The sequence below is a fragment of the Furipterus horrens genome, unplaced genomic scaffold, assembly GCF_987537825.1.
Source record: "Furipterus horrens unplaced genomic scaffold, mFurHor1.1.pri manual_scaffold_11, whole genome shotgun sequence".
Classification (NCBI taxonomy): domain Eukaryota; kingdom Metazoa; phylum Chordata; class Mammalia; order Chiroptera; family Furipteridae; genus Furipterus; species Furipterus horrens.
The window spans coordinates 78,221,627-78,245,012 of NW_028327181.1; the positions used below are offsets into that span (position 1 = coordinate 78,221,627).

General features: G+C 54.0%; 1 protein-coding gene and 1 long non-coding RNA gene across 4 annotated transcripts; one reads left to right on the forward strand and one right to left on the reverse strand.

Moving 5' to 3' along the window:
* The first annotated feature begins 737 nt into the window (after positions 1-737).
* ERBB2 (erb-b2 receptor tyrosine kinase 2) lies at positions 738-23,026 on the forward strand. The gene is made up of 27 exons (XM_090257280.1): positions 738-1,037; positions 7,649-7,800; positions 8,658-8,871; positions 9,669-9,803; positions 10,086-10,148; positions 10,336-10,451; positions 10,576-10,717; positions 11,322-11,441; positions 11,764-11,890; positions 13,390-13,463; positions 13,549-13,639; positions 13,852-14,051; positions 14,422-14,554; positions 14,637-14,727; positions 15,414-15,574; positions 17,016-17,063; positions 18,378-18,516; positions 18,602-18,724; positions 19,004-19,102; positions 19,389-19,574; positions 19,682-19,837; positions 19,954-20,029; positions 20,337-20,483; positions 20,859-20,956; positions 21,159-21,350; positions 21,626-21,878; positions 22,013-23,026. Exons 1-27 carry the CDS (start codon positions 965-967, stop codon positions 22,366-22,368), a joined length of 3,765 nt encoding a protein of 1,254 aa, XP_090113406.1. The 5' UTR covers positions 738-964; the 3' UTR covers positions 22,369-23,026.
* LOC149998389 (uncharacterized) lies at positions 17,732-21,283 on the reverse strand. 3 transcript variants are annotated; one of them, XR_016507204.1, is made up of 4 exons: positions 19,362-21,283; positions 18,597-18,791; positions 18,360-18,498; positions 17,732-17,964 (listed from the first exon to the last, which is right to left on the reverse strand). It is a non-coding gene; the product is annotated as an uncharacterized LOC149998389 (long non-coding RNA). The 3 variants fall into 3 exon arrangements; XR_016507202.1 differs by lacking the exon at positions 19,362-21,283 and having other exon boundaries at positions 18,597-19,354; XR_016507203.1 differs by lacking the exon at positions 19,362-21,283 and having other exon boundaries at positions 18,360-18,501; positions 18,597-19,354.
* Positions 23,027-23,386: the final 360 nt, after the last annotated feature.

Genomic DNA, 23,386 nt, shown 5'->3' on the forward strand with positions numbered 1-23,386 from the left:
ACAAAAACATCCCTTTTTTCCATCCTCCAGCCCCACTCCACCACCCACTGGGCCTTAAGTACAGGGCCAGGGGCTCCAGGTGGAATGCAGGGTGGGGAGCGGGAACTGAGCAGGCTGATGAAAGGCAAGGGACAGAGGAGAAATTTTGGATAAATTGGTAGTTGAAAAACAAAGAGGGGTGTTCTTCAAATCGGCGGTCCTTCCAATTTTACCCTCTTCCCCCAAATCTGGAGACCCTCTTAAAACCATACTTTTCAGACTGGAAACGATACCTAAAAGATTCGAGAAGGTATGCCGGAGAGTCCTGGAAGCCACCAGTTTAACACAACACATGCCCCTCCTTGACTATCAATTTCACTTAAGGATGTGGTGGGAAAGCCATTATTTGATATTAAAACGAATAGGCATTTGATGGAGTAGGATGCAAACTTCGTCAGGAACGTTCATGATAAAACCTGCGACTTAGAAGAGGATGGCTTTTGCCCCAGATTCCTGGGGGAGAGGGCGCAATCATCTCCGTTGCTTCTAGGTGTTCTTCATGGAAGCGGGTGGAAACGGCTGCAAACGGCTGCAGGCACCCCGGGCGTCCGGGCGCTGGGAGCGACGCACCCTAGGCCTGCGCCGAGAGAGGGAGAAAGTGAAGCCGGGAGTTGCCACTCCCAGGGACTTGCTGGAATGCGGTTGGAGGGGGTGGGGGTGGGGGGGCGAGCTGAGAGCGCGCTGGCTCCCAATCACAGGAGGAGGAGGAGGTGTAGGAGGAGGGCTGCCTCGAGGAAGTACAAGAATGAAGTTGTGGAGCTGAGATTCTCCTCCATCGAGCCAAGAGAGCCGACAAGAACCCCCCGAGGCAGCCGCCCGCCCCTTCGCGGGGAGCGCTTTCGGCGCCGAGCGCTCGGCCCCTCTGCCCGCCGCCCCTCCAGCCTGGTCCAGTCGGAGCCATGGGGCCGGAGCCGCAGTGAGGACAATGGAGCTGGCGGCCTGGTACCGCTGGGGGCTCCTCCTCGCCCTCCTGCCCCCCGGAACCGCAGACACCCAAGGTGAGTCTGGGGTGCTGAGGGCAGGGAACCGCGACGGGGCTCTGCAGCCTTGGACCCCGGCCGAAATCCCCGGGCGGGCGGGGCGGAGGGGGCCGGACCAGCTTCCCGACCCGAAGTTTCGGACTGTCCCGGCGCTCGGAGCGGGCGGGGAGGGGGCAAAAGACGGTGGGGCGGGGGTGGGCAATGACACCGGAGCACCTCTCGGCGTCCATTCAAGAGACGGGCACTTTCCAGACTCCGCGACGGCTCCGGGGACTTGTCAAAAGAGTTCCCTGAAAGTGTTTAGAAAGTTTTTCTCAAAGGGTTTATTGCACCGCGCGCGCGCGTGTGTTTCCCCCCTTCTTGAGCCCCCTCGCGCTTTCTCAAAGCCTTTCCAGTTGGCAGCCTCCGCCTCCGGACTGGACTGGGCTGGATTCCTTGGGGGTCCCTCCAGCTCTGGCCTGCCCCCTCCCTGCCCCTCTTCGGCCGATTGGGTTTAGTTACTCCTGCTTCAGGCAAAATCGGGTGTGGAGGGGGAGGTGGGGGAAGCAACCTGTCCAGCCAGAGCCGGGAGGAGGGGGTGACCAGTCGGACCACGGAGTTGCCTCACGCTGGAATCTGGGCTGGGGATGGGGGGGAGACGTTTGTTTTGAACAAGTTTCTTTAGGGCCAACTCAGGGACTGTGTGCTTTGTGACTTTTGGAGAGCATGGGCGGTCTTGTGGGTTTCCTGGTCTGGGCCATAAAGTGGGAGTTCTGCGGGAGGGATTCCTGGACAGTTGCAGGGTCGGGGGCGGGGGGCTTAGAGATCGGACCAGATGGGGGTATGCAGAGGGCTGGGTAGTCCTGCCTTTTCCCTCCTGCTGTGTGTGGGGAAGAGTGGTAGGGGGAGGACAGTGTGCTGCCCCATCTGTCCATCTGTCTGCAATAATGACTAAACCTGGAAATATACTCGGTGCCAGGCACTGCACATGGTGTTTTGCATGTGTTCCCTTACTTATTTATTCATTTATTTATTTATTATGAATTTTAGAGAAGGGGGGGAGAGAAAGAAATATATCAATTTGTTGTTCTCTTATTTATGCATTCATTGGTTGATTCTTGTATGTACCCTGATCGGGAATTGAACCGGGAACTTTGTCATCCAGATGATGCTCTAACCAACTGAGCTACATGGCCAGGGCCATGTAGTCCCTCTTTTAATACTCAGAACCATCCTATGAGAGAAGTCCTACTAGTATTCCCATTCTCCAGGTGAAAACCTGGGCTTGGAGAAGGTTAGGTAGCAGTAAGTAAGCAGTGAATACAGATTGGACCCCAGGCAGTGGGACCCCCAACTACACATTGCAAATCGTTGTTAATCTACCTTGAACAATGGGAGACACTGCGCCCTGCATCTCCAGGTTGTGGGGAAGACACAATTCTGGGAGTGGTGGGTGGTCTCCATAAGTCACGGAGTCTGGAGAAGGGGTGCATGTTATCTTGTCTGTGTTGCCGGAGGCCCCTCTGGCAGAGCGTCGCTGTGCTGAGAGGGGCCTCTATGCCAGGGTCCACTTGAGTTGTGTGGTCTGTGTGTTTGTGTGTCTGGGCTTTGTGTTGCTAAACAATCTCTCTTTGCTGACTTGGGGACTCAGCTGAACTCTGCCCTCTGAAGGAACTCCCTCAAGGTGCTGGGCCAGCTGGGCTGTAAACAGCAGGAGGTGGCCCCACACCCGCCTTCTATCTGAGAAAGGAGGCTCCTCTCCTTTGAGCTTATCCTTTCCCTCCCTGTTTCCCAGGCTGGCATCTTTGCCCCTGACCTTGTGCTGAGGAGGGTGAGGCTAGGCTGGGCTGTGGGCCGAGCCACTGTCCTTCTTACCTGAGCCTGTGAGTTGAGCAGGTGGGGAGTGGCTGAGTGCTGCTTTGCTGGGATCTGAGGGGTCGGCTCTCCAATGACTGGGGCCTTGACTCTGGTCTTCTTCACTCCTCAACCTGCACTCCTGGGGGCAGAGAGAGATGCTGGGTGTGTTGTTCTGGAAATGTTTAAAGTGGCAGTGCACCACCCTGCTGCCTCTAGCTACCCCCTTTACATGGCAGGACTAAGGGCTGAGGTAGGAATGTGGGGGAAGGGGAGATGAGGGAAGACCTGCAGCAAACACATCCTTTTTATCTTGCAGAGCTCAATATAATTCTTGTATGGTTCTCCCAAAATTCTCTTTCCTTCTTTTTACTGTACTTAGGGAAAGTAACCTCATTTTAATATTTCCAAGAAAACCATTGGAAAGATAGGATCAAATACAAACGGAGAAAGTGCGTTGCATTCCAAATACAAAGCACTTTTTCTTTTATCTGTCTTGGGAATTACCCATACTCCTGCTATATGAACTTCCCTTGCCTTAACTTTTAAAAAATGTACAGCCTGCTTCCCATATGCCAGGTTCTTATCCATAGCCAGTTTCACTTAATTTCTGCAACAATCCTGTGAAATAGCTGCACAGAGGAGAAAACTGAAGTTCAAAGAAATGAAATGACTTGTTCAAGGTTTCCCAGCCATGCAGTAGTAGCCAGGGCATTTTTGGACTCTAATAAGGAGCTATTAAGAGTTGATCAGTCTTATTCTATTTAACAGAAATGGGTGGAGCAAACCCTCAGGGGTAGCCAGGTGGCCAGACTGGGGTAGAGGTACTGCTTTGTTATTCAGGTGAATGAATGCTCTTCCTTATCTAGGCTAAAGAAAGTGGAAACCCTGGCTGCTGTGGCTCAGTGGATTGAGCGTCCACCTGCAAGCTAAGTATCACTGGTTTGATTCCCAGTCAGGGCACATGACTTGGTTGCATGTCAGGTCCCCAGTTGGAGGCACAAGTGAGAGGCAACCACACAGTGATGTTTCTCCCCCTCTCTTTCTCCTTTCCCCTCTCTCTAAACATAAATAAACAAAACAACAAACAAATAAATATATATATATATATTTTTAAAGGAATTGGAGCTGAGTTCTGGCTGGTGTGACTCAGTGGATTGAGTGCTGGCCTGTGAACCAAAGGGTCTCAGTTCGATTCCCAGTCAGGGCACATGCCTGGGTTGTGGGCCAGGTCCCCAATTGGGGGCATGAGAGAGGCAACCACACATTGATGTTTCTCTCTCTCCCTTCCCCTCTCTAAAAATAAATAAATTAATTTTTAAAAAAAAGAGGAAGTGGGGCTGAGATGGGAACACCCCCCACCCCTTGCTAGATCCCACTTTCTTCTTGGGCCCTCCTGGAATGGCATGGGGCTGAGGGCAGGTGTGGGGTGGAGGCCAGTGGGACCTGCAGGGATGTGGGGAAGGAGACAGCAGAATTAAGCTAGAGGGACCAGTGTGGGGCTGGGGCTAGGGGAGCTGGTGTAGGGCTCAGGTAGTTGTGCCTGCCCTTTGGTGCTGGAATGATCTAAAAAGGGATCCCTGCCCTCTAACTGTGGGAAGCCCCTTTGGGGTGATACCTCCATCTTTTGCTAGGCCACTTCTCCTGTCTACCCCTGGGTAGAGAGTGGAGGTAGGGGGAGGGGTATGCTCCCTCTCAAGGAGTAGGAGAGTTGTAACTAATGTTTGTGTTGCCCCAGCTCTGTTTACAAAGCCTTGTCATGTTTACAGACTGCTTTTTGATTCATTAGCTCATTTAACTCTCGTTTAACTTCTCTGCAGAAAGGTAGAGTTGTTATTGTTTTATTGTTCCCTCCATATATCCAAGTTCAGGTCAGTAAATATTCATTGAGTGCCTACTAAGTCACAGGCACTGCTGGGCATAGAGATGAACCTGCCTTGGCCTCTACCCTGAAGGCCCAGGTCTTGCTCAAGGTCACAGAGTGAGTGGCCCAGCTGGGTTCTGGTCTGATGACCCTGAACCCAAGGCCTCCATCTGCCTGACACACCAGGTGTGTGGTGGGTGGGTCTGGGAAGGTGAGCTTTGTGGATGCAGGTAGTGTTCATGGAAACCAAAAGCATTGTTGGCTTTCATGCTGGTGAGCAAGAGAAGCAGCTGGGCCTGAAGGCTGATGGGGATGAGAGAACCCACTTGAGAGAACCCCTAGTGGGAGGGACATGAGGGAGGGACCATGACCAGCCTCTCAGCAGTGGGATGGACGCTGTGACCTCAACTAGTTCCTTTTGGTTTGGAGACTCTTGATTGGACTTTATTCACTCATTCATTCAGCCAGCAAACACCCCATGCTCACAGTGTGCCCTGTCCTAACTGTGGCCCCTGAGGAGCAGGTGTCTGGGAAACAAAGAGCTAGCTCTCCTGCATGGAACAGGACCTCCTACCCACCCCTCACCCAAGAAAATCAATGGGGGCAGGGTGGATATGGGGACCAAAGGTGGGGATTGAGGAGGGGGGATTGGTGATGAGATGGGAGTAGGAGGAGGTATGGAGGGGTCATGGTGAAGGGGAAGGAGGTGGAGGTAAGTGATGTACCAAGAAAGCTTTCTTGGCTTCATATCAGGTTGGTTCAGGGGTCAGTCCACAAGCCTCCTGCTCCCTGGGAGTTGGTCTCAGGCTACCAATTTTATCACCTGTTGCAAACACTTAAAAGGTCTTAATCAGACTCAAATGGGGCACAAACAAATTCGCTAGTGGGGCGGGGTTACCACTCTTTCTGATCCTCCTGCCCAGCCCAGCCCAGCCCAGCCCAACTACTCTGCCCTGCCCAGCGCCTGTAATGCTTTTCAGTGGCATCAGTAGAGTTGATGTGGGGTGTGGGGTGGATCTGTGTGTGCAGTTAGGCCTAGTGGAAGACATGTGCAATCTAAAGTCAGACAGACTTGAGTTCAAATCCTGCTTCTCACAAGCATTATCATCTTGGGAGCATAACCCCCATCAGCCTCAGTTTCCTTTTTTGCAAAATAGGGGTCTCAGTCCCAGCCTCTGCAGGATGTTATGAAGTTCTACCGAGAGTGCCTGCTGAGCACACAGTAGGCCCTCAGTTAATTCAGCTGCCCTCAGTGTTCCATTGTTGTTGTTTTCCTATTGCCTGGCTGTCACAGCTGGTGTCCTTTGGAAGTGCACAGGGCTGCAGGGGGTGGAGACAGCCCCTGCCCCAGCTCTGCTGGTCCCTTTCCAGGGCTTGGGCCAGGGCCTTGGGGTCTGGGCCTAAAGACAGCTGTGCCTACAAAGCAGCTGAAGCTGCAGAGGGGGAGGTCCTGGCAGCGGGTGGACGTTATTTTGGGCCTGGCCTGCCATCCCCGGCTCCTGTTTCTTTTGGGAGTCTGGGAGGGGGGGAAAGGGACCCTTGATTCTATTTCTGGGCCCTCCCCTTCCTCCCTGTTTGCTTCCTTCCCTATCTGCCCAGAGTGGTGGGAACAGAGATCACTATGTATGTTACTAGGAGGTCCAGGAAGCAGCTCTGGTGGGGGGGCTTGCCTCACAAGCCTTTCCCCAGCTTTCTGGAGGCAGGGGCTATCTCTTATTACCCATCCCCTCAGGACTTGTCCTCCAGTCCAAGTTGCTGGGGGACCAGGAACCCTGGTCTCAGACTTTGAGGTCAGTCATGTGCTGTCCCTGAATCTACACGTAGTCCATGGAGGTGGAGGTGGGACCAACAGGAATTCTGGGCAGCTCAGGCACCTGTGGGCCTGTGTACCTGGGGGTGCCCTCCGCCTACCTCCCTGCTGGCACACCCTCCTGGGCAAGACGCACCAGGTGATTCATCTTCTCACCAGAGCAGAAAAACAAGTTCAACTGGACACTTTAATCTCTCCCCTGCTGGCAGGCATTGTGCCAGCTGCTGCCCCCAGTGCCCCCTCACCAGGGGTTGTTGACCCTTCCTATATTTCTGCGCTTCCTTGGTACTTGTGATCTCAGGGACACTCAGCTGGGGTCTAGGTGGGTCGGGGGGCAGGTACACAGGGCTGACGTAGTACTCTCATGGCAGGAGTTTCGTGGCACAGATTCTGCCAGCTGCTTCTGGAGTTTTGCCCTGAGGAGGTGGCAAGGGTGAGGTGCCAGAGTAGGAGCCTTTGGAATAGACATCATTCTGGCCCAGGATCTGCAACCCGGATCCAGATGCCTGTTGCTGGGGTCCGATGCTTCTTGTCTCTGCCTGGGGGAATTCCAAAGGTCTCTTCAGTGGCCAGGCCCCTGGCGGTCTCCATGCCCCTGCTATGACTCCAGCTGACCCTCCTTCCCCGCTTCCTGGGTGGCATTGTGAGGGTGGGTGTTTCTTGCCAGGAGGTTGGCATGTGGGTGGTGTTGGAATGGGGTGCGGAGAATACCCCGAGTTTGTTTGCTTGGGAGAGGGTGAGGGGATATCCAGAGGGTTCATGATTCATCATCACCTCTCTTGGGGGATTTTTTACCCCTTGGCCCTGAGCCATGGCTTTGGGACAAAGAGGGGCTTTCTTTGCTAGCCCACCCCCTGGATTGGGTGGGCAAGTTCCCTAAGGCTGGCTCCGCAGGACCCCCTCTGGATGCTCAGGATGGGCCAAGTCAGAAGGAGCCTCTCCCCAGATTTCCCTCCTCTTCCCAAATTCACACACTTTCTTTTGCTGTTGCACCGTCGGCAGGTGCACGGGACATGGGAGGAGGGGTCCTTGCTGTTCAAGATGGCATGACTCTGGGGAGTGAGTGTGGAGGAGGCAGCCAGGCTGGAGAAGCCCTCTGACCTGCCTCCTCTCTTCTGCCAGTATGCACGGGCACAGACATGAAGCTGCGCCTCCCAGCCAGTCCTGAAACCCACCTGGACATGCTCCGCCACCTCTACCAGGGCTGTCAGGTGGTGCAGGGTAACCTGGAGCTCACCTACCTGCCTGCCAATGCCAGCCTCGTGTTCCTACAGGTGAGAGCATGGGCAGCCCAGCCAGTCCCTGCCTCTAGCTGAGCCCTCTGCTTATAGGTGGGTGGTAGAAGAGGCCTGTATTTCCTCTCTTGTGATTCCTCAACCAGAAGTCCTTTCTAATGTCTAACCCATATCTGTTCTAGTGCAAGATCTGTCGAACCCCTCTCTGTAATGCAACTGGCTGTGGACATCTCTAAGTGGAATCCATCTGTTCCTTTGCTAAATTGTTGCTCTCTTGCCAGCACGGGCACCTTCCCCTCTCCAACTGCCCAGCCACTGTCCCTCTCCCACCTGGGGTAGGGAAAGAGCTGGTGGGGGATGTGGGTTCCAGGGCCAGTTCTCCACTGACAAATCATGCGAATGTGTCTAGGGTCTCGGCTTCACTGGGTCTCAGTCTCCTTATTTGGATATTGGGAGCAACAGGCATGCTTTGACTCCCCCAGGGAGGCCCATTTTGAAGATAAAATGGGAAATGTATGTGAAAGGGTCCTGAGCAGGAGAGTGGAAACCAGCCCTCAGGGCCATTTCCATGGCGCCCTGGGGCGGGGGCCTGTTTGCAGCGCTCAGGTGTCATCTCGTCCATGCCTTTCCTGGTACAGATGAAGCAACTTCCAGGCAGAGAGGGTGGGGTATTTCCTCCCCCCACCATGATCTTTCTCAATCATACAGGACTCTGGTTTGGGGAGGTAGGGAGGGACTTTGATTTCCATTTTACACACAAAGAGAGCAGGACTGCTCAGTGGATGGGGACCTTGCCCAAGATCCTCAAGCACTGGTTAACCCCAAGGAGGCCTCGGAGGTTGGTAGCGTTCTGGGCCCAAACCTTCTCAGCCCCACCCTCCCCTGTGCCCTCCCAGGACATCCAGGAGGTGCAGGGCTACTTGCTCATCGCTCACAACCAAGTGAGACAGGTCCCACTGCAGAGGCTGCGAATCATACGAGGCACCCAGCTCTTTGAGGACAACTATGCCCTGGCCGTTCTGGACAACGGAGACCTGCTGGACAGTCCCACCCCTGTTGCAGGGGCTGTCCCAGGAGGGCTGCGGGAGCTGCAGCTTCGAAACCTCACAGGTGGTCATCATTATCTTTGAAATCTGATTATTGAGAGCTGACCAGGGCCACTGCTCTGCTAGCCACAGGGAGGCTTTGCGTGAGTTAGAACTTGCATCCCTTCCGGATGGATGCAGGTGGAGCTAGGAAAGGTGCCCTTGTGAAGATTTTAAAAAGATTTTCCTTCTTCCTGGGAAGTCACAGCTTGTTCCAGCCCACACAGCTTGACAATTAGGATGCTGGGTGAGTTTTGCCCACTTCTTTGCTAAGCACACATGTGTGGTGAACAACCTGTGTAACTGTACATGGCAGCCCTGGGGCTGCCTGTCCCAAACCCTGTGTGCCAGGGGCTATGCGTGCATGATTCTATCTCAGTCATGCCATAGTCTTGCAAGGGAAGCATGAACGTGATTCTCATTTTACAGATGAGAAAACAGGTTTGCAGAAGACCAGTGACCTGCAGAAGGTTACACAGCTAGTTAGCAGTGAGGCTGGGTTTCAGACTCCAAAGTCTCTCTTTTAACCAACTAGCAGTGTGCACAGAATAGAGGTGGAGGAGAGGAGAGTGTGACTGGGCATTGGGACCCTGGCATGGACAACTCACTCCTCCTGGGATCTCAGGTGGTTCATGTATGTGTGTGTGGAGTGGGCCGGTGAAGGTACTGCTAGAGCTAAAAGATGCTGAAGGTGCCTTTTCTGTTCCCTGGAGAACTCTGGTGTGTTTAAGAAGGCTGCTCCCTTTTAGAAGGAGAGCGGGGGGAGGCAGAAGTTGACAGACAGACAGGGAAGAAAGTCCCTGGTCTTTGCCCATCCCACAGAGATCCTGAAAGGAGGGGTCTTGATCCAGCGGAACCCCCAGCTCTGCCACCAGGACACAATTTTGTGGGAGGACATCTTCCACAAGAACAATCAGCTGGCCCTCATGATGATAGACACCAACCACTCCCGGGCCTGTAAGCCATGCTCTTCCTGCCTGCAGCCTCTTCTTTCCCAGATAGCGGCCCCACAACCCCTGGTTTCAACCCTCCAACCCCTGCACTAGCACCACCCACTTTCTTTTTCTTGGTCCCTCCTTCCATCTCTGCATCTCTTTATCTCTGGGACCCTCTGTCTTGTCTCCCGGTTTCTCTATTGTGTCTTTTTGGAGTCCCCCTTGCTTGCTTGGGTGTCATCCTCACTGTGCATTCTGCTTTTTGGTCTCCGTCTCTCTCACTGTCTCTCTCTTTTCTCCCCAGGCCCACCCTGTCCTTTAGGTTGTGAATACTGCTGGGGAGACAGTAGTGTGGATTGTCAGAACTGTGAGTCTCAGGGAGGCCCGGGGTGTGGGGGCAGGGCTGGGTGGAATAAGTGACAGGGGAGGGACGGGTGCGTTATCAGGCCTCAGGTGTGTTCCCCAGGGAGTCTTCCCCAGAAGGTGATGCTGGTGTAGGTCCGGTGCTCGGGCAGCGGCCATCCAGCCCTCTCATCCCGCCCTTTGCCTGACAGTGACTCGCACTATATGTGCCGGTGGCTGTGCCCGCTGCAAGGGCCGAATGGCCACCGACTGCTGCCATGAGCAGTGTGCTGCCGGCTGCACGGGCCCCAAGCACTCCGACTGCCTGGTACGTGCTCACTGGGCTCCACCCTCAGGGAGCAAGGGAAGGGGCATCCCACCCTGCACGACCCTGCTGCCCCTGGCACATCAAGAAAAAGCAGCCCAGTGACCGCCAGCCGCCTGTCCCCCAGGCCTGCCTCCACTTCAACCACAGCGGCATCTGTGAGCTGCACTGCCCAGCCCTGGTCACCTACAACACGGACACCTTTGAGTCCATGCCCAACCCCGAGGGCCGCTACACCTTTGGCGCCAGCTGCGTGACCTCCTGTCCCTGTGAGTGCTGGGGAGCAGCCAAGTGTTAGCTGTTTGGCGGGGGGCTTGGTTTACGGAAACGGGAGCACAGCGTGAGTGTTGTCTGCCCCTGGCTTTGGGGAGCTGGTCAGGATGGTTCCTGTCCAGCTACCTCATCCTTTCAGCAGCTGTGGGACAGGTGGCAGCAGCAGAGTAGAAGCTAAGGCTCGGGAGCCAGACCACCTGGGCTTGAAACCTAGCTCTGCCACTTACTGGTAATGTGGTCCTGCTGTGTCTCAGTTCCCTCATCTCTAAAATGGGTGCAATAATAGTCCCAACCTCATAAGGTAGCTATAAAGTTTGAATGAGTTCAAATTCTGGCTCCTCCATTCACTAGCACAATGACCTTGACTGGTTCATATAAAATTGCGCTTTGGTTTCCTTTTTGGAAAAATGGGAGTCACACTGGGTATATCACATAGATTCGTTGTAAGGAGTAAATGAATGTTAAGTGCTCAAACCTGTTTTCGGGGCATTTCAGTACTGGCTGATGTCATTCTTATTGTACTGCCTGAGCATGGTGACATTGTTCATGGTGGAACGTGAAGGGCTGGGGCATGTGAACCCATAATCCTGATCTCCTCAGACAACTATCTGTCAACGGATGTGGGATCTTGCACCCTGGTCTGTCCCCTGAACAACCAAGAGGTGACAGCTGAGGACGGGACACAGCGGTGTGAGAAATGCAGCAAGCCCTGTGCTCGAGGTACCCACTGCCACCGACCCCCCTAACCGGGCTGCAGTTCCTGTCCCTCTGCACACCCGGCCTGGCCTCGCCCACTGTCCCACCTTTCCTCACACCCTCCTGGGACTCAGTCCTTGTCTCCCACACTCTCTGCCCCTCCCCAGATCAGTCCCACAAGTTCCCCAATATCTTGTTAGTGTGGGGAGGGAACATGTGGCCCTAGGAAGGGACTGTGGACAGGACCCATGAACTTGAGTTCCTAGAGCTCCGTGGAGAGGCAGATGAGTCCTGGTGTGGGGCTGAGACAGTCCCTTTACCCCCTGCCCCTGCCCCTGCCCCACAGTGTGCTATGGCCTGGGCATGGAACACCTGCGAGAGGTGAGGGCAGTCACCAGTGCCAACATCCAGGAGTTTGCTGGCTGCAAGAAGATCTTTGGGAGCCTGGCATTTCTGCCAGAGAGCTTTGAGGGGTAAGGATACTTAGAGTTAAGGGGGCACACAATGGTCTGAGGCAATATCAGGGCATCACTGATTCCTGAGCATCCAGAAGTGGCAGCATCTGGGTGGGGAAGGCAGAAGACAGGGGTGGGAGGCCAGGAATTCAGAGGGGGACCAGAAGGATCAGAGACTTCTGGGAGGGGTATTATTTGCATAAATGACATGCATTTGTATGGAGGTCAAGCCATCCCGATAAAGTTGCATGCTCCTTGAATTCATAGTAGCTTTATTCATAATAGTCCCAAACTGTAAATAACACAAATGTATATTGATAGGGGAATGAATAGATAGATGATGGTCTCTCCACACAATGGCAATCTCAGCAACAAAAAGAAACAATCTGATACACACAACATGAGACATGAATCTCAAGAACCTGTTAAGCAAAATAAGCCGGACAGGTGTCCACAATGGATGTGAAGCTCTAGACCAGCAAAACCACCCTGGTGATACCCTTCAGAACAGTGGTTGCCCTCAGCTGGGAGGACTGGAAAGTGACACAAAGAACATTTCTGGGATGATGGAAATGTTCTATATATCGACTGGAGTGGTAGGACCATCCATGAGTGAGTGCATTTGTCAAAACTCATCAAACTGCATAGTAAAAATTGGTGCAGTTTATTGTATGTGGTGATATTTCAATAAAAAAGAGAAAATCCCTTTCAGCACTTCTTCCACCTTTACTCCCCTTTCTGAAGGAGACCACTGTTAACAGGTTGTGTGTCTTCTAGACTATATGCACGTAGACAGGCACAGAGAAACATAGTCTTAGTAATCCCGCTGGGGAGTGTGGTTTATGGAAATGGGAGCATGTTGTGCCCCTTGCTTTGGTGAGCTGGTCAGGATGGTTCTGCCTTGTTCTTTCAATAGCTGTGGAGCAGGTGGCAGCAGCAAAGAGTAGCAGCTAAGGACCCAGGCCTGGGAGCCAGATGGCCTGGGTTTGAAACCTGGCTCTACCACTTACTGGTCATGAGGCCTTATTGTGCCTTAGTTTCTTCATCTTTAAAATGGGAGCAAAAGTGGGCCCAACCTCAAAAAGCGGTTATGAAGATTGAATGAGTTAATATGTATAAGCTCTTAGAACAGGACCTGGCACATACTAAGAGCTTCTAGATGTTAGTTTTTTGCCTACAGTCTGTAGAGACCAGGATTACATTTAACAGCTCCCGATTTACAGATGGGTGTTTAGGGTCGTTTCCAATTTTCACTCTTAGAAACGGTTCTGCTTGTGTCTCTAGGCCACATTCCTAGACGTAGACTTTCTAGACCATAGCATAGAAATACTGTTGATGGAGCCTGCTGCAACAAGGCCTGGGCCTTGAGCTCGGGGTGGGAACTGCCGGGCTTGAGCAAAGGGTTTAAGTGAAGTAATTAATAGAGGAGAGGATGGGGAGGGTGGCTGGGCCAGCCCTGGGGGTTGTGCTCGTGCACTTCCTGGCCCTGCTGACTCCTCTCCTCATCTCTCTTCTAGGGACCCGGCCTCCAACACTGCCCCTCTCCAGCCTGAGCAGCTCAGAGTGTTTGAGACCTTGGAGGAGGTCACAGGTGGGCCCTGTCTCTTCATCCTGCTCTGAAGGGGATGGGAGTCCTCATCCTGTCCCCACACCCTAGCCTCACCCTGTGCCTGCAGGTTACCTGTACATATCAGCGTGGCCAGACAGCCTGCCTGACCTCAGTGTCTTCCAGAACCTGCGAGTGATCCGGGGACGAGTTCTGCATGAGTGAGCACCTGGAATAGGGTGCCCGACGGGGGGAGCGCTGGGAGAAGCATTGGGCAGGGTGGGGCGTCCTGTTCCCCAGAGGCTCCAGCAGCAGCCTTCCTATGGGAGTTTGCATGCGAGGGACAGGAGGAAGGTGAAGGCAGCCCCTGGCTGACCGGGGAGGGGTCAGTAACGTGCGGTCCACCCTGCAGCTGAGCACTCCTCTCCCACAGTGGTGCCTACTCGCTGACCCTGCAAGGGCTGGGCATCAGATGGCTGGGGCTGCGCTCGCTGCGGGAACTGGGCAGTGGGCTGGCTCTCGTCCACCACAATGCCCACCTCTGCTTTGTACACACGGTGCCCTGGGACCAGCTCTTTCGGAACCCTCACCAAGCCCTGCTCCACAGTGCTAATCGGCCAGAGGATGAGTGTGGTAAGACAGGGAGCCCAGTGGTGCCCGCTCCCTGTCTGCCAGCACATGGGAGTGCCCACGGTCCCCTACTAGCAGCGGTCTGGGACTCGTGCAGACTGCCCGTCCCTGGCGCGCCATTGTTGACACAGCTCTGGCTGGCCCGGCCTCTTGGCATGGCTTCTAGCTGAGTCCTGCCTCATTCACTGCCTTGGCATCCCTCCCCTTTCCTCTCTGTTCCTGGAACCACAGAGCTCTTTTCTCTCCCTGCATTGCCCAGGTCCTATTGCCACCCCCTCAACCCTAGAGCCATCCCCCACAGCCTCTTCCCCTGATTCACTTGGACCTGAGCTTCCCCTGAGAGTCCCTTCTGATTCCTTCCTCTTCACTTCAGTGGGTGAGGGTCTGACCTGCTACCGGCTCTGCGCCCATGGGCACTGCTGGGGTCCGGGGCCCACCCAGTGTGTCAACTGCAGCCAGTTCCTTCGGGGCCAGGAGTGCGTGGAGGAGTGCCGAGTACTGCAGGGGTATGCAGGGCGGAGCACGGGGTGGCCGGAGGGGTGCACGGGATCTCCTTCTGGACCCCTCAGCAGCCATCCCCTCTCTCAGGCTCCCCCGCGAGTATGTGAAGGACAGGTACTGTCTGCTGTGCCACCCCGAGTGTCAGCCCCAGAATGGCTCAGTGACCTGTTCAGGATCGGTGAGGTGCTGGTGGGCTCAGAGTGGGATGGAGGGAGGCAACAATGGGCTGGGGCGGATCGCCAGGACCTGGGCAAGTCTGTGGAGAGAGCCCTGAGCGCAGACCTGAATAGTGGGAGGGTGGAAGGAGGCTCCGCTGCTGGGGACTGAGTTGTGTAGTGGACTCTGGTACCCTGAAGACTGTGCAGAGGTCTCAGGGAGGCCTGTGTTCTTGGTGGTGGCTGTGCCAAGGCAGTTAGACTTGTGGGCTTAGGCATCAAGCTACTTGGATTCAAATTCAGGTCCTACTTCCAACCTCATTTGTAAAATGAATATCATACCTGCCTCATTAGGGATAGTAAAGATTAACGTAAAATAGGGTTTGGCACAGTGTCTGAGCACAGGAAAGGCTTTCCACAAGTTAGTTACCATTATTACTTGCTATTATACCTTATGTAATGATCTCCCTTCCTAGGCTTACAGTGCTTCACATGAAGCCCCCAGCCCAGGGATCAGCTTTGCAGCAGGGTTGCGGGGAGGGTTAGTGGGGAGAATGGACCTGGGTGAAGAGCAAGGGCAGTAGATACAGCAGGTCTACGCTGTCCCAGGAGCAGCATGAAAAGTGCTGAGTGGCAGTGGGAACATCAAAGGGGACCCAGAGGCCTGATCCTACTGCCAGCCCCTCACATACCCTTCCTCCCTTCCCAGGAGGCTGACCAGTGTGTGGCTTGTGCTCACTACAAAGACTCTCCCTTCTGTGTGTCCCGATGCCCCAGTGGTGTGAAACCCGACCTCTCCTTCATGCCCATCTGGAAGTTCCCAGATGAGGAGGGCACGTGCCAGCCATGCCCCATCAATTGCACCCACTCGTGAGTCTGAGGGCCTTTTCTACAAAAAGGAAGGCTTTGTCCCAGGAGCCTCTGCAGCATTATAAAAGGAGGACAACTCTTCCTTGCCTACCCTAAGCCTTAATTTTTCATTTTTTTTTTCTGATCACAAAGCAACATGTTAAATTTTTTTGTTTGTTAAAACATAAAATATAAATTAATGTTGCTAGCAGTTCTATCTCCATTGTTTATAATTTGTAATATTTTTCCTCTTGTTTTTATCTATGTACACACTTGCATATATATATTATTATAACATGTAATATATATTATTCTCTAGTTGTTTCTACCTGTCTGTATTCTAACTTTTTTTTTACCAGAATGGAATCATAGACCATACATATTGTTTGCAAATGTTTTTTTCACTTAACAGAATCTTGCAATGTTTCTTCATGTCCTAACATGATGATCTTTCCTATTCTATTTTTTCCTCACATAGTTACCCTTATTTACATGTGAAATACATGAATACATCCTTGTGATAAACATTTTCAGCGATATAAAAGTTATAAACATTGCAAAGCAAATGTGCCCTTTCACCACCCCCAACCCCCTACCCCACTCCTGTTCCCTGGAGAAAACCAGCAGCTTCACTCTGGTGTGTGCATCCTTCCAGGCTTTTTTCTACACAGTCACATAAACATATTACATTTATATTAGGTTGAGTCATGTGAGATAGCTGTTTTTCTAGGGCAAAAATGGTTAAGAAACAGCAATTTCATGTAGTTCAACTCAAATCAGTTTGTGTGTGTGTGTGCATTTTTTTATTGTAAATGGGATCACACTTGGGATATTGTACTGCACTTTGTCCCCTACCCCCACTCTGTGTGCCATGGAAGTCCTTTCCTGTGAGTGCACATGGATCCACCTCCTCGTTTTCTGAACTGCTCCGGCTGTAGCTTGGATGTAGTATTGTTTAACCATATTCCTGTTTGAGAGATAATGGTTGAACTTGCTTTCTTTTTCTTTTTTTTTTTTTTGCAGTTTATGGCACTTGAGCTCCATGTACAAATAGCATCTTGTATATGACCCCCAGTGTTGGCATTTTTAGGGTGCACCTGAGAGGTGGAACTGCTGGGTCACAGACATGATTTAATAGGCGTTGCTGGCTGTCCTCTGCAGAAGTGCCAGTTTATGATCCTGGCCTTCACTCACGGAGGGAATGGCTGAGCTTTTGGACTTGGTGCTCCTTTGGGTGCCCCCACAGGGCATACCACGGGGAGGTGTAGGGGAGCAGAGGGAGTGGGGTCACAGGCTGGAAGGAATCCCCTTGTGGGGTGGTAGGAAGGTCACCTTGAGCCCAGTTTCTGCTTTTGTCACATGGGGATAATAACGCAGCCACATCTCCCTCCGGGGTTGCTGTGAGGCTGGAGTGAGCCCAGGAGGTGGCTCCCAGCCTCGCTGACAGCACTCTCTCCTGCAGCTGTGTGGACCTGGATGACAAGGGCTGCCCCGCTGAACAGAGAGCCAGGTCAGCTTGGCCCCCAGGACATGCCCCATGTTGCCCTCAGTCCCCAGTGGCCCCTGGGTGGACACTGCTTGAAGGAGGGGGTCTTCAGACATGACACATGTCCCTTCCCTGCCCACTTTTCCACTGTTGGCTCCTCCTTCCAATTCACTTCAACAAGTGGACGGAGGACCTGCTCAGGATGCTTGTGGGGTGGGGAACCAGAAAAGATGGCAGAGACACTCAGTACCTTCCCACACTTGAGTAGCTAGATGTCTCTTAAGGGACACAGGCAGCGTTCAGCTTCCTGGGACTCCAGGTAGATTGAGAAGAGAGTACAGCTGCAGCACTGCAGGAGGGAATGGTGAAGGGAGGCTTCAAGGAGGAGGTGGCATTTCAGCCAGGCCTTGAAAGACAGGCAGGTATGTCACTTGCATTTGGGGGAAGCAACCAAGTGGCTTCATCAGGGAAAGGTTGGAAAAATAAATCTAGAATGTGTTTGCTTGAAGGTTCTGGTGTGGTGCACCATTAAGTAAGCACAGAGAAGGGAGGAAAGGGTGAGGTTGGAGGCAGGCTCAGGCTGGATCTGGAGAGCATAGGCCCTTCCTCACCTCCAGACCACAGGGCTGGATTGGTTTCTGCTCAATGGGGAGCTCTAGGAAGGGCTTTGGGGAGAAAAAGAGTGGAGTATGTCCAAGGCAATCATTTATTTGTCTATAAAACAAGCGTTCAGTAGAGGTCTGCTGTGTGCCAGCCCTTGGCAAAGCAAGGGAGGGGGACAAGGAGGACAACAATGTAGGGTCAACACCCCGGAGTGCCATCTGTTCCAGGATGAGTCTTGAAAGGTGATCCCGTGGAGAAATGGGGTCTGGGCAGAAGTAACAGCTATGCAGAACAAAGGTTGGGAGGTGTGGAAAATCATGACCTATGGGTGAAAATTTTGGCTAGAACATCAGGATCAATGGGTGTACATTCCTGGGCCCCACCCCATTACCACAATCAGAATCTCTGCAGGTGGGGCTCAGTTTAACAAGCTCTTTGGTAGTTTTTTCAGGAAGTTTGAGAATCCTGGGCTAGAGCCATGGGTAAGAGCATAGAAAATTTGGAGATGTGGGTAGAGAGCTTTGAATGCCTGGCAAGGAGTCTGGACTTGATCCTGGGGGCAGTAGGGAAGCCAAGGGATGTTTTCAAATATTGAAGAGCGGATAGAAGCCAGTGGGTCACCCTCCTAAATTCCCTTTCCAAACACCAGTGACCATCATGCCCCTCCATGGAGCCCCCTTCATCCCTTCTGCCCAAGACTGGTCCCCAGTCCCTGACCTTGGCTCCTGTCTGCAGCCCCGTGACGTCTATCATTGCTGCTGTGGTGGGCATCCTGCTGTTCATGGTCATGGGGAGCGTCGTCGGCGTCCTAATCAGGAGACGGCGGCAGAAGATCCGGAAGTACACGATGCGGAGGCTGCTGCAGGAAACGGAGGTGAGGTGGCCTGAGGACCTCTCTACCGTCTGGGGTCTGCCGCCCAGCCCCCAGGCACTGATGCAGGGTCACCCCCTCACTCCAGCTGGTGGAGCCACTGACACCTAGCGGAGCGATGCCCAACCAGGCTCAGATGCGGATCCTCAAAGAGACAGAGCTGAGGAAGGTGAAGGTGCTTGGATCCGGCGCTTTCGGCACAGTCTACAAGGTCAGGGGCGGGGCCCAAGTCTGGGTTGGGGGGTCCCAGCGGATACCTTGGCGTGTGACCTAGGGTTCTGTTGGGGAAGGCAGCCCAGAGGTGAGGGAGGCGGTGTTTGGCTGGGCAGTTACAGAGGCTGGAACAAGGGGGAAGGGAGCGGAGAGTGGGGCTAAATGGTGAGGCCGTTGATAAACCGTGCAGTCGGCTCAAGGATGGGGGACGCAAGCAATGGAAGGCTGCGGGGTGGACCTAGCAGGCCATTCTCCTCATCCTCCTCTTCCTGCCCAGGGCATCTGGATCCCCGATGGGGAGAATGTGAAAATCCCAGTGGCCATCAAAGTGTTGCGGGAAAACACATCTCCCAAAGCCAACAAAGAAATCTTGGATGTAAGCCCCTCCGCCCTGTCCAGTGAGGGGTACAGGAGGGACCTCCTGGTTGCAGGACTGTGCTCTGGACTCCCATTTCACTGGGATTTGAGGAGACACTTGGTGTTAACCCCATGCCCCAACTCTTAACCTCCCTGGTCTGTGGGCTGTGGTTCTGGTTTGTATTGGATGGGGTCAGATCCAGTGAAGGGTCCTCAGTCACACCTTGGCCCTTAGGAGGGGCACGTGGTGATTGGGGGTTGGGGTGTCCCATACATACCCTCTCAGTGTGTCCCTTTGCCCACAGGAAGCATATGTGATGGCCGGTGTGGGCTCCCCATATGTATCACGCCTCCTGGGCATCTGCTTGACCTCCACGGTGCAGCTGGTGACACAGCTTATGCCCTATGGCTGCCTCCTAGACCACGTTCGAGAACACCGCGGGCGCCTGGGCTCCCAGGACCTGTTGAACTGGTGTGTGCAGATTGCTAAGGTAGGCACCGAGGGGGAGAAAGCCTGTCCCTCTGCAGGGCTAGGATGGGGATGTTTCCTAGGAAAATGTGGCCAGAGCATGATTGACAAGGCTGCCTCCACTCCCAGGGAATGAGCTATTTGGAGGAAGTGCGGCTGGTGCACAGGGACCTGGCTGCCCGGAATGTGCTGGTCAAGAGTCCTAACCATGTCAAGATCACAGACTTTGGGCTGGCTCGGCTGCTGGACATTGATGAGACGGAGTACCACGCAGATGGGGGCAAGGTTAGAGGAGGGAGTAGAGTGAGGCAAGGTGGGGTGGGGTCTGGGCCCTGGGAGAACTTTGAGGATGGCCACCCCCCAACACACCTAGTTCAAACACATTTCCTCTGCTCTCCCAGGTGCCCATCAAGTGGATGGCATTGGAGTCCATTCTCCGCCGACGGTTCACCCACCAGAGTGATGTGTGGAGCTATGGTGCGTGGTGGGGAGGGTTGGGAGGGGCGGACAAGGAGCCATGGTCCTGTCCATGGCGGGGATGTTAGTGAGAAGATGAGAATTAATGAAGACACCTCAGCAAAAATGTGGGACTGAAGGGAGAGGCTGCCAGTGCCTCATTCTGCCAGGGTCTGTCTGCACATGTGCCAGGGATCGGGGAAAGACTAAAGGGAGCTCCTGCTCGTCAGCAACAGATCCCTCCCCTCCTTCCCCCTTGGTGCCAGGCTCCTGAAGAGTCTCTGGGGCTCATACACTAAAGCTCCCTCTGTTGCCATCTCTACCCCAGGTGTGACTGTATGGGAGCTGATGACTTTTGGGGCCAAACCTTATGATGGGATCCCAGCCCGGGAGATCCCTGACCTGCTGGAGAAGGGGGAACGGCTGCCCCAGCCCCCCATCTGCACCATCGATGTCTACATGATCATGGTCAAATGTGCGTGGTTGAGCTGTGCTGGCTGCTTAGAGGAGACGTGGGAGGTCCTGGGTAGAGGGGTCTGCAAGGGGCATGGGAGGGGGCCAGCAGAATGTATGTGAAGCCAGGGGCCCTGGTATAGGAAAAGGAACCTCAGAAGAGTCTCACTTCCCTTTCACAGTACCAGTCCAGGGAAACTCCAGAGGACCAGCTAGAAAGAGACATATGCAAAATAAAAAGGGCAAACTTACAGAGATTCTCAGAGTTCCTGGTACCTCATCTCTACCACCTAAGGACTTTGGACTTTAATCACTAGACCAGCTTGGAGGGGGAAGGGGCAGGGCTGCACACAGGCTGCCACTGGACCTGAGATGTTAAGCTTTCTCCTGTCCCCAGGTTGGATGATTGATTCTGAGTGTCGGCCTCGGTTCCGGGAGTTGGTGTCAGAATTCTCCCGCATGGCCAGGGACCCCCAGCGCTTTGTGGTCATCCAGGTACTGGACCTTTCCATCACGTCGCTGCCTATGACTAAGCACTCTCCTGCAGAGGGTGGAAAGGGGGTTGACTCCTGGGTCCCAGGCCTTCAAGCCCAGGCCTTGCCTGATTCATTGTATCTCTTGTACCTCCCTGAGCCTCCCTCAGGAGGCTGAGTGCTGGGCTGGGGAGAGGTTGCCACGCTGTCTCCCTCCTCCCCAGAATGAGGACTTGGGCCCTGCCAGCCCCTTGGACAGCACCTTCTACCGATCACTGCTGGAGGATGACGACATGGGGGACCTGGTGGATGCTGAGGAGTACCTGGTACCCCAGCAGCAAGGCTTCTTCTGCCCAGACCCCACCCCAGGTGCAGGGAGCACAGCCCACCGCAGGCATCGCAGCTCATCTACCAGGGTCAGTGCCCTTGGTCACACTGGGGTGGGTGTCGTTACCTCTTCTGGCCCCTATGGACTAGGGTCCTTTCTCTCATGCCCCACCCCCCAACCACCACCTCTCACAGAGATCCAATTTTCCTACTGCCCTCTAACCCATGACCCCATTTTCCTCACAGTGACTGTGCCATGCCCCAAAGGTGACCTGTTTATCTCCTGTGACCCTATCACCTCCTATAGAGTCTCCATGTCAAATCCATGAATGACCCCCATCATGACCTTCTCTCTTATCTCCAGAGTGGCGGTGCTGAGCTGACGCTGGGGCTTGAGCCCTCCGAGGAGGAGCCCCCCAAATCTCCACTGGCACCCTCAGAAGGGGCGGGCTCTGATGTGTTTGACAGTGACTTGGGAATGGGGGCAGCCAAGGGGCTGCAGAGCCTCCCTCAACTTGACCCAAGCCCTCTACAGCGGTACAGTGAGGACCCCACAGTACCCCTGCCCCCTGAGACCGACGGCTACGTTGCCCCGCTGACCTGTAGCCCCCAGCCAGGTATGGATCCAGGCCTGAGCTGAGAGTGTGGGAGGTGGGGAGTTTGGGGCCCACTGTGGGGGCTGTGGTAAATAGTAGTAGCTGGGACACACAGGTTTCTTTCCCTAACAAGCCCCCTTCTCTTGTCCTTTCAGAATATGTGAACCAGCCAGAGGTTCGCCCGAAGGCCCCCTCACCCCTAGAGGGCCCTCTGCCTCCTCCTCGACCTGCAGGTGCCACTCTAGAAAGGCCCAAGACTCTCGCCCCTGGGAAGAATGGGGTTGTCAAAGACATTTTTGCCTTTGGGGGTGCTGTGGAGAACCCTGAGTACTTGGCACCACGCAGCAGGGCTGCCCCTCAGCCCCACCCTCCTCCAGCCTTCAGCCCAGCCTTTGACAACCTCTATTACTGGGACCAGGACCCATCAGAGCGGGGCTCTCCACCCAGTGCGTTTGAAGGGACCCCTACAGCGGAGAACCCCGAGTACCTGGGCCTGGACGTGCCAGTGTGAGCCAGAAGGCCAAGTCCGCTCAGGCCTTGCTGAACCCTCGGGGAGTGGGGAAGGCCTGACTTCTGGCCTGTCGGGACAACGAAGGGAAAGGGTCCTTGGACCACATCCAGTGGAGCCTGCTGTGCTAGGAACCTTCCTTCCTATTCCAATTCCCAAGTGGCTAAGAAGGGCCCCACCTGGCTGGAAGAGGAGGCAGCACTGGGAAGAAAGTCTTCATTGATTTGGAGTCCTGCCCCAGGAGACTCTAGGGTCCAATGGATGCCACAGCCACAGTCTCCTCATGTGAGGGGGCAGCCCAGTCTGGCTGTCTTCTTCCAGATCCCCGGCACTGAAGGACTTAGAGAAGCTGGGCCTAGGAGGGAAAGGCCCGAAGGGAGCATCTAGGACAAAAGCGATCCATTCAGAGACTGTCCCCAAGTCCTAGCTCTGCCACCAGGAAGGGAGCAGTAGTGCTGTCCATGTCTAAGGTCTAATCTTTGTACAGAGTGCTTTTTTTGTTTTGTTTTTACTTATGTTTTTTGTGCTTTTTTAAAAAAAAAGATGAAATAAGGACTCGGGAGAATGGGTATTGTGGAGGAGGGAGTGGTTCCTGGGGTAGGGAGAGGGATGTCCCTTCTCTACTCCACTTTCTCCATCTACAAATATATTTTGGAAAACAGCTGGGCAGCAGCCTATGTCTGGGGGTAGCCCTGTGCCATCCCTTACTGCTTACCTCCTAACGTACAGCCACTTTCTCTTTTCCTCCAGAGAGTGACTAGTAATCTTTAGGAAGCTTGAAGGAGAAGCCTATCTTCCAACTTCCTGGCTTTTGGGTTGCGGGGATCTGGGAGTGGGATTCTGATCTGAGCCCTTTGCCAACCAAACCATTCCTGCTTAGAAAAGAACAAATTTCTAAGGCCACCCACCCACAATAACGGGATAATTTCTTCCCTATGGATAAAGGGGCTGGGGGCGGGGGGAGGGCTGGAGGAAAGAAGAGGCAGTGTCCACTGTGTGACTCATTTTCCTTGCCTTGGCT